General features: G+C 42.8%; 1 protein-coding gene across 2 annotated transcripts in view; it reads right to left on the reverse strand.

Annotated features, from left to right (window-relative positions):
- LOC126190545 (beta-glucuronidase-like) overlaps nt 1-15,272 on the reverse strand; it is a 349,553-nt gene that overhangs the window by 28,854 nt on the left and 305,427 nt on the right. For both annotated transcript variants that reach the window (XM_049931029.1, XM_049931028.1), the window contains exons 7-9: nt 13,071-13,217; nt 11,216-11,388; nt 3,191-3,334 (exon numbers count right to left, since the gene is read on the reverse strand). In XM_049931029.1, the coding sequence (XP_049786986.1) occupies nt 3,191-3,334; nt 11,216-11,388; nt 13,071-13,217 (464 nt within the window). The remainder of the gene's footprint in view (nt 1-3,190; nt 3,335-11,215; nt 11,389-13,070; nt 13,218-15,272) is intronic.

Here is a 15,272-nt window from a genome sequence, read left to right on the forward strand (position 1 = left end):
TAACCTACTTTTCAAGTGGTGGTATTGTTAGAATGACCAGGTAAGAAAGGTCAGTGACAATTGACTCGGCAAAAAAGAAAGGACCGTAAATCTTGTTACAGAGTACAGCGAAAAAATATTTGCCTTAGTGAGACCCGTACAAGCTCGAATTTGTGACGCAGTTTCTGCTCACCCCGTGTTCGAACATTATACCGACTCACTTTACGGCAGGTATAGAAGATGTCTCGGTCAACGAACACAATTTTATTAGAAAAATGATTTTCAGTTTGTATTTTGTTGAACATTTTTACACAAAACTTATTTCGTTTTTCTTTGTCATTTTCTCTGAAACCTTGCAACACCTCCAATTTATAGGGCTGGAATGACAGGCGCTTCCATAATACCTTCCACACCGTAACACTAGGCGTATTCATTCAGTTCTAAGCTACTCAGAGTACGAATGTAAGGCTGCCGCACTTGTTCACTTGCTGGGTCAGAAACTATTGGCTGACCCTGTCCTTCCGTCCTATGTTAGACACAGCCAGTTTTGGTGAAACGATTACACCAAGAACAGTTTTTTCTGAGGTCGTGGCTTGTCATATTTAGTCCTGAACTGCCCCTGAACTGTAGGAGCGGAGTTGGATTCATGGGCGGGGTCAGGGATTTTCTCTGCCTCGTGATGACTGGGTGTTGTGTGCTGTCCTTAGGTTAGTTAGGTTTAAGTAGTTCTAAGTTCTAGGGGACTGATGACCATAGGTGTTAAGTCCCATAGTGCTTAGAGCCATTTGAACCATTTTTTTGGATTCATGAAACCATAAACACTGCATACACTCTGCGCTGTTATACGAAGCCATGATGACTGCTGGAATAACACACTCGCGCATTTACCTAGCGGGATCGTCGGGAACTAACAGTGTTAGCTGGGAATAAACTTTAAGGTATACCGTTTTCTGCGCTGTATCAAACAATTCTGTAACTTATTTGCCCTTTCCGCAATTAAATATTACTTTTGTGACTAATTTATATAAACACCCTGTATGTTACCGCATGCTACACTTCTTCCTATTAAACCGATGAAATATGGTCGTGGAGGAAAGTTATTTACATAAGAACTATATAGAGGGAACTTCCCACTGTGCTCGCACTTTTTTTTAAATCTATGTGCAGATCTGGGGAGACTAATGTGAGCGCAGAGTATCAACAAGAAGCGACAGCGATGAAGCGTCTCCACCTGCGACGGAGGGGTCGCTTATACTTTGACATCGCAGCTTGGTGATGTCTTGGACGTTCTGGAAATTCTCAGTACAAGAAGGGCTGGCGACAATGGTCACATCCCGAAACAAATGTAGAATGTTCTGTAATTTGGCACTTACTTCTGCCATAACATTCTGAGCGCTTCTGTCATGAGCTTGGCCATGTGGAAGTAGTCAAATAGCTATCTGTACACCGGCCACTTCAATTGTTTTATGAGAGAAGAGTTTATTGAAAGAGATTATGGCATTGCGGAGCTAAGTGGCGTAGATGTGAGCTCCTTTGCAGATGGTGAAGAAGTCACACGGTGAATTAGTGGCACTGCATAGCAAGTCCACAGCAACAAGAAACTATGCGAAGTCAACCGTAAGAAAATAATCAAGGTACTACTGTAAACGTCGACACGTGCGAAGCCGTTGTGTTCACTAGAAGACCGAAGCAACTGCGCAAACACCGATACTGCAGACCAATAACTCTACATGCACACCCAATACGTTTCCGTGAGAAAGTCAAATACCTCGGTGTCTGGCTGGACCGGAAATTACTCTGGGGGGGGACCACATACAACACATGACCAACCGAGCTAGCGCGAGGCTCAAACAGCTCTACCCTATGCCCAACAGGGGTAGCACACTGAACAGAAGGGTGTCGAGGTCCATGTACATGACACTTATTCGACCCCTGATGACGTACGCAGCTCCTGTCTGGGGATACGCTGCGTCTACACGCCTGCGCCGTCTGCAGCTCATAGAAAACAAAGTACTCAAAACCATAAGCAATGCTCCACGATACACACGCATCGCGGACCTTCACCGGGAATACCGAATTGAGACTCTCACGGAGGTAATCCACAAACTCACCACAAGACTATATATAAACTCCAGACATTCGCAGAACCCGTTTCTTCTGAATCTGGGGAACTACGACCACAACCATAGATGGAAACATAAAAGACCAAAAGACATACTTGTAAGGACCTAACATCTATGGCCAAGCACACGCAAACACAACGGTACAGGTGAGCCCCTGTTAATCAGACGCCATTACTGGATATCCAGCTGGTATACAATGCCGAATAACTGGCACCACGCAGGGAAGCCGTACCGTACACTGCATGCAGATAAGCTTCATACATCCCCCACACAGTCAGATGATCTATGGCCGATCTCACACTACTGTATAACGATCTTGATTGTTCCAGGAATGTAGCTGCTGCAGCAACTGGGATACATCGCCATCGCTTGCCACGGTAATGATGCATGATACCCACACTAACAAATCCAAACTTGCATGAACTATCGCAGCTAGTAAGCCACTACTGCTCTTACTACCCATCCACTGTCGCAGAAGTTTTTTCCCCACGGCACGAGCCTTGCAACTTTTTTCCCTCTGCTCTTCAAATCGCTACCCTCACTCGCGTTTCGTCCACTATCTATCACCGATGGACCGTGCTAATGCGTAGTCTTACTCAGACGCACGGATAACATCACAGCCCAGCATCCTGTGATCCACTTGGTAGATAACTAACATGTTGACGTAAGTGACAGGAGAACTTTTGGTTTGGTCACCACGTCGGTCCGGGCGTGGAGGGGCCCCATCTCTTATTAAAAGATACTAGTGATCACGAAAAGAACGAGGGTGACAGACCGTTAGTAAAGTTGTTGACTCAGCTACAGTTCTTAACTTCAGGCATAAACACGTCATTGTGCAGACAATTTGTTCGTCATGTAATCGGGAGTCAGAAACGACTTCACGAACTATAAAAAAATGCCTTATGCGAAACGCAATTAGAACATCTTAGACACAGTTCTGAGCAAGTGTGCCGATCACAATTAGAAGAGTAGAAGAAGGAACACAAGACAACGCATGGTTTCTCCAGCGTGTGTCTTTTACATACGGCATATGGGGCCGGTAGTGAGGTTGTGGGTGAGTGGGTGAGTTTGAGTGAGTGTGGCGTTACCTGAAGTAGGACTCGGCGGCGAACAGCTGTGTGCGAGCCTCGTTGGCGACGGACCACATGATGACGCTCGGCCGGTTCTTGTCGCGCCGGATCAGCTCAGTCAGCGAGTCCTTGTGTTTCTGCAGCAGCGCCGGCGAGTAATTCCTGCGACATACAGGGCAACACGATACATAGTTCAGTGGGAGCCAGCAGTCTACTTTCTCTGACAGGAATAGCCGCCGTTCAGACGTTACTACTACAGTATGAAGCACAAAACGTATTTGTTATTCGATCAGTTGTAGAATTTTGGAACACGTATTATGTTCGAGTATAATGACTTTTCTGGAGACTAGAAATCTACTCTGTAGGAATCAGCATGGGTTTCGAAAAAGACGATCGTGTGGAACCCAGCTCGCGCTATTCGTTCACGAGACTCAGAGGGCCATAGACACGGGTTCCCAGGTAGATGCCGTGTTTCTTGACTTCCGCAAGGCGTTCGATACAGTTCCCCACAGTCGTTTAATGAACAAAGTAAGAGCATATGGACCATCAGACCAATTGTGTGATTGGATTGAAGAGTTCCTAGATAACAGAACACAGCATGTCATTCTCAATGGAGAGAGGTCTTCCGAAGTAAGAGTGATTTCAGGTGTGCCGCAGGGGAGTGTCGTAGGACCGTTGCTATTCACAATATACATAAATGACCTTGTGGCTAACATCGGAAGTTCACTGAGGCTTTTTGCAGATGATGCTGTAGTATATGGAGAGGTTGTAACAATGGAAAATTGTACTGAAATGCAGGAGGATCTGCATGGTGCAGGGAACGGCAATTGAATCTCAATGTAGACAAGTGTAATGTGCTGCGAATACACATAAAGAAAGATCCTTTATCATTTTGCTACAATATAGCAGGTCAGCAACTGGAAGCAGTTAATTCCATAAATTATCTGGGAGTAGGCATTAGGAGTGATTTAAAATGGAATGACCATATAAAGTTGATCGTCGGTAAAGCAGATGCCAGACTAAGATTCATTGGAAGAATCCTAAGGAAATGCAATCCGAAAACAAAGGAAGTAGGTTACAGTACATTTGTTCGCCCACTGCTTGAATATTGGGATCCGTACCAGGTGAGGTTGATAGAGGAGATAGGGAAGATCCAACAGAGAGCAGCTCGCTTCGTTACAGGATCATTTAGTAATCGCGAGAGCGTTACGGAGATGACAGATAAACTCAAGTGGAAGACTCTGCAAGAGAGACGCTCAGTAGCTCGGTACGGGCTTTTGTTGAAGTTTCGAGAACATACCTTTACCGAGGAGTCGAGCAATATATTGCTCCCTCCTACGTATATCTCGCGAAGAGACCATGAGGATAAAATCAGAGAGATTAGAGCCCACACAGAGGCATACCGACAATCTTTCTTTCCGCGAACAATACGGGACTGGAGTAGAAGGGAGAACCGATAGAGGTACTCAAAGTACCCTCCGCCACACACCGTCAGATGGCTTGCACACTCATTACCACTGCTAAACAGGAACACAATATTGCGAACAAAACTTGTGGTATTCCAGATGGTGAAAGTTTTAAATTTTCTAATATTCCAATCATATATCTCACTAATTTTCTAATATTTTTATTTTTTATTACACTTTGTTTCGCAATACTAATGAATATTCGTTTACACATCCTAGGAATTTTTTGTCTGTCATCATTCTTTGGTTGACAGCATACCTTTCCAGTCGGAAGCGTGCCGAATAACTGCCAAACCAATAAGAACAGTATCACGTCTAAACCAAAACGAACGGTAGCGCATGACGTGAATACGTTGTCAGATCGATACCGATGGTACCGTTTTTGAGATAATTATCTATCTGTGAAGATTCGTTAATAATATTGTGTTCCAGTTTCGTGATGATGCTGTATATTATTATTATTATTATTATTATTATTATTATTATTATTATTATTATTATTATTATTATTTACAACTAAACATTCACTGAGGGCTTCAAAAGCAGAAATTAGTCGTTTAACAAAGGAAAGGTGTAAATAGTAAGTAAGTAAGTAAGTAAGTAAGTAAGTAAAGTGGAGAATACCGTCACCATTTAAGGAATTTATGGCTGTGATGCCCACTCTGAAGAACATGTTAATATGTGACAATAACTGAATGGTAATTATGTTTTTAAATTTTTATGCAGACCATACAAAAGTATGATTCTGGTATCTTGGAAATTGGAAATTTGTGGTAAGGACTTATGGGACCAAACTGCTGAGGTCATCGGTCCCTAAGCTTTCGCACCACTTAATCTAACTTACACTAAGGACAACACACACACCCATGCTCGAGGGAGGACTCGAACCTCCAACGGGCGGAGCCGCGCGGGCCGTGACAAGGCGCCTTAAACCACACGGCTACCCCGCGCGCCTCTAGCATCTTCTAAATACTTCACAAGAAAGTGTACTCAGTTTCGAATCAAATCCCATTTACATTAGAAGATACACAGAATTTTCAAACAATATTTAGTCATAAAAGAAAACCGACTCACTGTGAAGACTACATGTACGGTTACTCAAAGTTTACGGCGTTACTCTTTACGTGATGAGAAGGCGACACCTCTGATAACCATGGTCGGGAAATATTACACGTAAAGAATATTTAATGCTAAATGAAATCACCATTTTTATCCACGTCTTATTTTTAGCACTAAAGACTGAAATGTGCTAATTTTGTTGACGTCTTTTTGGAATAAACGATAATACCATATGGGTAATGGCTTTCAGTGGGAAACAGACATTTGGAACAGTAGCGATGAAAAAGATACTTTCACATTTGTGTGCTACTCCAGCAGCTTGTTTGTTTGGTCTACTTCGTATAATTTTTTTTTTTATTTTTTTTTACGAATAGGAACTCTGGTAGGGCCATCATCAATGTAAAGCCACCATTGTTTGGGTGATAAAGTTAAGCGACCGCACAGTACCTATTTTCTCAGTTCTTGCATCTATTTACAAATCCGTAACCGTTAAGTTTCTAATTTGCAGGATGTATCACACTTTTTCACTGAATTGTCGTTTGTGAAACTTCCTATATCTGGTCTCACTTGAAAACGGGGAAAAATTGAACCGATAAAATAAACACGAAAAACTAACACATGGGGGTTGGGAACTTACATCCTATAATCAGAATTTCGTTTAAGGAATTAGTTACCAAAAGGCATCATACAATTCGTCATGCATTTCTAATCGCACTGGAAAAGGTCAAAAAAGAAGTACAGGAGACAGCTAGCTGAACAAGTACGAGTTTGTGAAGAGATCATGGATGATTACACAGAATAACTGGAAAATAAAGCTAACGATTCGGGTATCGGAATCAGAAGAATATTGTAGTTACGAAGAATTTAAAGACATATTAGTTGCATAGCCAGCAATGAGCTGAGAAATTTGCATTCTTAGATTGCACGAATTACACACAAAAATATGACGCCACACAAATTTTATTAAATAGTGTTGGGACACAAACACCTATCTGGAGGAACCAGTAATAAAATATGAACTGATAGAAATTTTGATACAGAAACTATCTATCCGAGGGAAATTGTTACCATCATCCAGGCGTAACGGCCAGGTGTACGTATTTCTACATTAGATCGAGGCTATAGAGACTTCTACATGATTACAACGGTTCGAAAAGATGAGGTGTGAGGCAGTCAATCCAGATTACAAAAACTGTGAGCAGAATGTCAATGTGGGGCACCTGAATCACCACATAATGATTTCTCACGTTAACAGGGTGAACACGGAACAAATTTTGGAAGAGAGAACAATGGGAAGAAATGATAAGCAGCAGTCTACAGTCTTCTCAAGGCTAGAAGACTGCTTACGAAAGCAGACTTCACTCATCTTACTAAATGCATTTCATGTACGACGTCTCCTGTCAGACCCAAATTGTCAACCAATGTAAGAGCGTCGAGAGACACGTATTTCTTTGTTCGGTTAATGGTTTACCTCTGGTGTCAAAGAGATACTGAAGTAAGTGGTTTTTTTTAAATTGAGCCATATACTTTTTATAACTGCATTCAGTAGCTCTTAAGAAGACAATTACAGAGATATAGCGTTTGTTAAGGTTGACGTTGAAACTTGTCATAAAAAACATTCGAAAAATGTTCTAGAATTTAAGAGGATGTTGGCCGGAATCGGCGTTAGCGATGCAAACACCGCCAAGCAGAGCACTCGTGTTGAATCAGAATGTCAACACATTTGCTTGTTTACTTGTCTGCACTGCAGGCTGCTCATTTCTGCTTCGATATTCATTGCCTGCAGACATGTACACCACTGAGGAGAAGCTATATACACTACTTTTATATGGTGGACGTAAAAGAAATACCGTAAAAACAGTAATTTTGTCGATTTGCCCTCCATCAATTGAGGAACGATTCTACGTTATCCCGAAGTGTGCTCGTAACGATGAAGCAACATGTACTACCCATGCTAATGTAAATTTCCATAACTTTTACTGCCGAGCAGCCAAAAATCCACATTGGCTTCGTCAGTTACAACATCTTTTTGTTGTTGTGGTTTTAGGGCGCAAAACTGCTACGGTCATTAGCGCCCGGTCTGTCACTTAGGAAAAGGTAAAAACACCAAACTGGAAACCAGCAGCAATGGGAGCGAAACTCAAAAAAGTGGGGAAACTCAATAAAGTGGGGAAACAAAAAACAGAAGGAAAGCTTAAAAAAAAACTATAGAAGGGGGGCTGTTTGTCCCCAGAAAGAGCTTAAAATGACTGACGTCAGCTCACTGACACTAATAAACTCGAGAACGGTATCGGCTGAGCGCGTGTCATCTGCTAAAATGGAAGATATATCAGGCGACAGCTGTAGACGGGAGCGTAACGGAGTAAAATAGGGACATTCAAGTAAAAGGTGTCTCACCGTCCACAGTTGAGAGCAGTAAGGACAAAGCGGGGGGGGGGGGATCGCCACTTAAAAGATGTCGATGGCTAAAAAGACAGTACCTTATCCGCAGTCTAGTTAAAATTACCTCCTCCCGACGAGTTCGGGAGAAAGTGGTCCAAGCACAGGGGAGAGCTTCACGTCCCGCAATTTATTATTGGGAAGTGTCTACCAATGTGTGTGCCATAAAAGAGCAACACGGCGACATAAAACACTCCGCAGATCGGCAAAGGGAACCATGCGAACAGCAGGCTGAAGAAGAGAGACTGCAGCCTCGGCCGGTATATCGGCCGCCTCCTTTCCACAGATATCAACATGTCCTGGGATCGAGAGGAACGCCACAGAGATGCCCCCCCCCCCCCCCCCAAGCAAGTGGAGCAAGTGGAGGCACTCCTGAATCCGGTGGACCAGAGGATGGACAGGGTACAGCGCTTGGAGACTGAGGAGAGAGCTGAGCGAATCTGAGCATATAATACTCTGTATCCGCTGATGGCGATGTATGTATTGGACAGCCTGGAGAACAGCGTAAAGCTCCGCAGTAAAAACTGAACACTGGTCGGGAAGCCGAAATCGATTAGGGGTGTCGCCAACAACACAGGCACTCCCAACACCAAATGATGTTTTTGAACCATCAGCGTAAATAAATGTGGCATCCTTCATTTGTGCGCATAGAGCAGCAAATGTCCGACGATAAACAAGAGAAGGGGTACCTTCCTTGGGAAACTGACAAAGGTCACGGAACAGGCAGGTCCGGGGCCGGAGCCAAGGCGGTGCTGTACCCCAAGTTGTCAAGAAAGTTTTAGGTACAACATCGACGGCCGTGGAGCGTAAACGTATGGTGCGGCATCATAGGAAATTACGTTGTGAGACCTTACTTAATCTCAGACATTCTAAGTGAACATTCGTACGCACACTTTATGACAAACACTCTGCCGGTTCTTCTAGAAGAGGTACCACTGGATATTCGACAGTGTATGTGGCTGCTACACGACGGTTGTCCAGCTCACGCGTCCCATGTTGCAACGCGAATACTGAATGAGAACTTTCCTGGACGTTGGATAAGACGAAATTCTGTTGTCAAATGGCCTGCGCGATCCCCCGATTTGACTCCTCTCGATTTCTTTCTTTCGGGAGCATTAAAGGACGCAGTCTGTGAAGAAGCCCCAACAACGTCAGACGACATATGTCACCTGTGCATGCTCCACCATATAATCCACTGTAACTGCATCTGTTCATCATAGTTCTTTCGAACGGCGATTGCAAATGTACCTTTCTGTCCATTATCAACAGTTTAGACACATGCTTAAATAAAGGATAAAGTTATTTTTTTGGAGGGCAAAATTTGTGTTATGTGATCTGAGAAGTTACCAAATCACTGTTAGTAATTTGTTTATTTCATTTACGTGTGTACGACATTTCATTTGAAATTCAAGTAAGTCGACTGCGTGTATCCAACGTAGCTGGTAACACTGTCATTACGCGCTTACGTTCAGTATGAAACGACACTTCGCTAGGAAGATGATTTATTTTGCGGTGTACAGACGGTCATCAAAGTATTTTTAATCAAATGTTTAGTTCAACGAATGTATCCCATATGATATAATGTAGAGCAGTGTAGGTAGGGACAGTTGTCCGACAGCATGTATTTTGCCGCGCTGGATTAGCTGAGCGGTCTATGGCGCTACAGTCATGGACTGTGCGGCTGGTCCCGGCGGAGGTTCGAGTCCTCCCTCGGGCATAGATGTGTGTGTTTGTCCTTAGGATAATTTAGGTTAAGTAGTGTGTAAGCTTAGGGACTGATGACCTTAGCAGTTAACTTCCATAAGATTTCACACACATTTGAACATTTTTTTGAACAGCGTGTATTTTACCTCTAAGAAGCACACAGCCACGTACAGGAAAATGTAGTTCAAATTTTCCTTCAGGCGTTCAGATATTAAATACAGTAGTTCCTTTTTGCAGCGTATAAAACTGCTGTGAGCACCACGGGACTTAATGTCTGAGATCATCAGTCCCCTAGACTTAGAACTTCTTAAACATAACTAAACTAAGATCACCACACACATCCATGTCCGAGACAGGATTCGTAGTTGCGACCGTAGCAGCAGTGCGATTCCGGACTGAAGCGCCTAGAACCGCTCGGCCACTGCGGCCGGCTTTGCAGCGTATAGTATCTCTTTATTTTTGAATAATGAACAGCTGATTTCTCTGTTTCAGCTCACATAAATCTGGGAGGATACACAAATGTGAAAGAGTTTTCCTAAGCCCTTTGTTATACGCTAGATTCTAGCCCATGTCGTATTTCCGTATGCAACAAACGTAGATGAACCTGCATCTAGTTAAGTTTGTCCAAGGGGAAATAAAGTTTTATTGTCTTAGCGCATTCCTACCTTACGGTATACAACTAAGCAGCCTGGTCCTAGACGTCAACTTGGCAGTGTTCGCACCGGAAATGCCGATTCTAGACACCGTGCTCTCACATTCTAGGACAAAATATAGTTCAAATGGCTCTGAGCACTATGGGACTTCACATCTGTGGTCATCAGTCCCCTAGAACTTAAAACTACTTACACCTAACAAACCTAATGACATCACACACATCCATGCCCGAGGCAGGATTCGAACCTGCGACCGCAGCAGTCGCGCGGTTCCGGACTGAGCGCCTAGAACCGCTCGGCCACCGTGGCCGGCATTCTAGGACATTTCTCCAAGTTTTTTATGACCGGTTTCAATGTCTACATTAACCAACGCTATATCACTGTAATTGTCTTCTCAAGAGCTATCGAATGCAGTTATAGAAAGTATGCGGTTCTTTTCAAGAAACGTACTTACTTTAGTATCTCCGTTGATACCAGCGCTATAAACATTGTCCAAACGAAAACACACGTGCCCTTCGACGATCTAAAACATGCCGAAAACCGCGTCTCGATATTTGTAACCGTTCAAGCAATAAAAGTGGTGTTATGTCTTAGGTGACTCACTCTGTGTATCGTCGTTGTCAACAACAACAACAATATAGCAGCAGCAGTAGCAGCAGCAGCAACAGCAGCATCAACAACAACAGCAGAAGAATGCAAATTGCGAGGCACAGCAAACTCACTCTGTGTTGACGCTGGGACATTCGTCGATGATGAGGAAGCCCTGCTGGTCGGCGAAGTCCATGACCTCGTCGGCGTACGGGTAGTGGGAGGTGCGGTACGAGTTGGCGCCCACCCAGCGCAGCAGGTTGTGGTCCTTCGCGACGGTCGCCAGGTCCAGCCCTTTGCCGCGGATCTGCGGAAGCACCGTCCGTCTTTAGCTGTCACTGCCGCTCTGGCCGGACACGAAGGGAATGTGACTATACCGGATAAGACCGTGGCAGTGGATAGATAAAGTATCTCTGAGTAATAAGGTCTCTTGGTGCTGTGTCCTGATTGATAATACAATTAAATAAATTATCAGAAGGGTATGAAGATATTAGCGATCAGAATTTCCTGTAAAAACCATGCCAAATTGCGCTACATATTTTGGGTGAACACATTTATCAAATCTCTATCATCAAATCTATGAAATGTAAAAGATACAGCTGACACTCTTGTTTCAGTACTCTAGGATGCGATTGGCATTGCGAAATGTGCTGAGCTTGTAATGACAGGAAGTAAAGTGACTTATTTTTTCGAAGTTTATACTCTAGTAACTACTTCCTAGAAGAAGACATTTGCTCTGAATGCATCTTAGCTTGAAACAAGTAGGTAGTAAAGTTGCAACAACGCGAAGAAATTGTCGAAAAAACACGAAATTTTTACTGTGACAAATAACATACTGATTAAAATTTCACGCCGACACATTGCGATTATTTTGAGGGAGATGCCATGGAAAAACAGTAGACCGTCGATAGTATGCCGAGGTTAAGACGCCGAATGTCGCAACAGTTTCATTGTCTTCTTCGTAACTGGCATATGGTATTATTTGGAGATATGCTATGCTCTTGGGCATAGTTTGCTGGTTAATGTCCCATCTCCTGAAAAGGGGCATCGTCGGAAGGTAGGTATATGAATTCCTTAACGTTAACTGTTTCATAAAACCAGTACTTCGACCACTTCGGTAATAGGGAGAAAAAGAAATGTTCTTTCTAGTAACAATTAGTCATTCCATGTTCTATAGGTTATTTGTGCGATTTCTATACATGAAGTGAATGTTCGTCTGTATGGCTACTTGATGGCCGTTTACGGGTCAATAATACTGCAGTGGCTTAAATTTCATAGAACTGGGCGTATTAATATGTGACGATACACACGTTAGCAATGAAATTAATTATATTTAAAAGAAAAGTAAACATCTTTGTCTCCTATACTACACATGGCCCTAATCTTACACTTCGTTCGTACTATTCCTCTGCATCCTTACAGTTTAAGATGCAAAAATGTAAGTGATGAAATACTTTTGTACGAGCAGTTGAAGCTGCTATAGCTGTGGACAATTATGGTCTCTTCAAATCGTGATTTATTTCCATGTTTTGGTAGATTTATTTTGATTTTAAGTTTATGACCGGACGCCCTTGCTGTCACCACAGCCATCAACTGACAAAATCGAAGGCTTGTGCGCCATTTGTGTGGGACTTTTGTTATCTTGCTTTTCTGTGCTAGCGTATATTCTGCGGTGGAAATAGGTGACCAGTCAAGCATACGTCTAAACGGGGGTGGAATACCGTGTAAAAACACACCGAGCCTGTTCGTTGTACCAGACCAACGACCGTTAACCCGTAGAACGCCTTCCATTCGGGTCTATCCAACCTCCTTGTCTCGCAACATAGTGTGCTGCGACGTAAGCTCTATGAACAGGTCATACACGACAAATTGAACTACTTTGTGTGTATATATATATGCTGAAAGTGTTGTCGGAATGCCTGTCTCCAAGGAAAATGTTAGAGGTATCGCTGTAGGTCTAACATGCAGACAGCAGTGTACAGTACTTACGTCAGCGTCTTCGTGTCGGCCAAAGCCTCGCAAGTAGACGGGTCGGTCGTTGATGAGCAGCGACGAGTTGTCCCAGGCGAGTCGGCGGATACCGACGGGCAGCCGGTACACGTCCTCCGTACCCCATTCCGATGACGTCAGCCGCACCTGCAGCATTGCAAGGCAGCGAATTAGCCAACTTCGACCACTGTAGATGCAGGAAAACATGTACCTGTCTTCATACGGATCGAGGCCGTTAACTAGGCTACCACACGGTCGGTAAAGGATACGCACTGATTAAAACAGCTTGTCTTTTTCATCTCCCACTATGATTCCTTAAAGAACTTTTCACAAATCTATACAAATTACAGCATTAATAAATTCTTGAGAATCCCAAGAAATTTGCATCAAGCGGGTATAGAAATGCGAAAATCTATGCATCAACCCCCGATATGCAGATTTTGCCCAATATGAACAAAAAGTTGATCCAGTCCTGTAACAGAGACTGTTTGGGAGTTTGACAATTATAATCCCCTGGCTGCGTTATGAGCGCTGCGCAGATTCTGATAAACACAGATACGAGTCGATTAGAACAAATAATTATTAACCGACGTGTTAGACAAGGGTGTGGACTATCACCTACCCTTTTTTGTTTTCACGTTGACTTCATTCTTTGTAGACGGCAAGTTAAAGTAAAGTAAACGAAGGAAATAAGGTAACGAATGAGGAATAACTGAAGTCCCTTTTGTTAACAGACGACATCATTATTATCCAAAGGGATGAACAAGACCACCAAAGATCATTAAACCAGCTGTACGAAATTTGCAAAAAATACAACTTTAAGATTTCTAACAATGAAACGAAAATAATGGAATTCCGATGAAAATATTCAGTGAGAACAAAAACTGTTTTGGACAGTTCAGTTTTTGAACAAGTATCTCTAATCTTTTATCTAGGCTGTGCTATAAGCTTTGATTTTTACTCTGATGTTGAAAAAGAAATATACAAATTCCAAGCTGTCCGTGGTACCATTAGCAGAACATTGGACCATGAAGTACGGAGAGACCATCCTGAAATTCTATAAAGTGATAACAGTTCCTGTGCTGGCCTATGACAGCGAAAGCTGGGTTACTACAAAATAAGGAAGAAAGACAAGAAAATAAAAGACTGCGGCGACGACTTTCCTAAGGCAGTCGAAGGGCTGCAAAAGATGAGACATCATTAGAAATGAAGGTATTAGAACAGAATTAAATAATTTCAACATGTATGAAAAAACTCAAAAATATCTTGAAGATTGGAGACACCACCACAAGAAAGTGCGAGATCACGAGAGTTTCCCAGAAGATGCTGAACTGCAAGCGAAATGGGAAGAAGAGAGATCAGAAGACCTCGAAAAAGATGATAGTGATTTTGTTTGAGTTTAGAACAGGCAACAGCCTACTCCTTGCAAGGAAGAAGAAGAAGAAGAAGAAGAAGAAGATAATGAACCAAAAGTTTAGCGCCGTCTTATTAGTGCAGCTGCAAAAGCCATGAATTTTAATATTTTAGTATTTCTTCTACTTTTTGGTTATAACACGTACGTTTTCCAATAAGTAGTTTAATGTAATGCGTGGAAGGTTATAGTTTCTAGTTTTACTTAAATAAAAAATCACACTGTCGTCCATATCAGCTATTCCATGGCAAACAAACTACATTTGTTCCTGCTTTTTTCAACCTGACGATAATTAGATAGCATCGGAACATTATTTAAATATTTAAAAACATGTAGATTGTCAAGGAAATTGAAAGTAGGGAAGAGTAATCTCGGAAGATATGTACAAGTGTTATATTAACTGCATGTTCAAAGATAGCTCTCCTCTTAAGCTCTTCAGTGAGTGGAAAAAGGATCCCTACTGTTTCTGTTGGGTTTAGTGATCGAGAGATCTCTAAATAAGCGTGTCCTGTGCCGACGTTTGGTTGGCTTGCTCAAAGTTTGTATAGGCACACCAAATGCTCATTGTAGACTGAGGTGAGAAAGCTCATGGGATAGCGATATGCATATATACATAAGACCGGTGCACTGGTGGAGCTGTCATTTGTACTCAGGTGATCCGTGTGAAAAGGTTTCCGACGTGATTATGCCCGCGCGAATGGAATTTACAGACTTTGAACGCGGAATGGTAGCTGGAGCTAGACACATGCGACTTTACATTTCGGAAACCGTTAGGGAATTCAATATTGCGA

Source organism: Schistocerca cancellata, chromosome 1, assembly GCF_023864275.1.
Source record: "Schistocerca cancellata isolate TAMUIC-IGC-003103 chromosome 1, iqSchCanc2.1, whole genome shotgun sequence".
Taxonomy (NCBI): domain Eukaryota; kingdom Metazoa; phylum Arthropoda; class Insecta; order Orthoptera; family Acrididae; genus Schistocerca; species Schistocerca cancellata.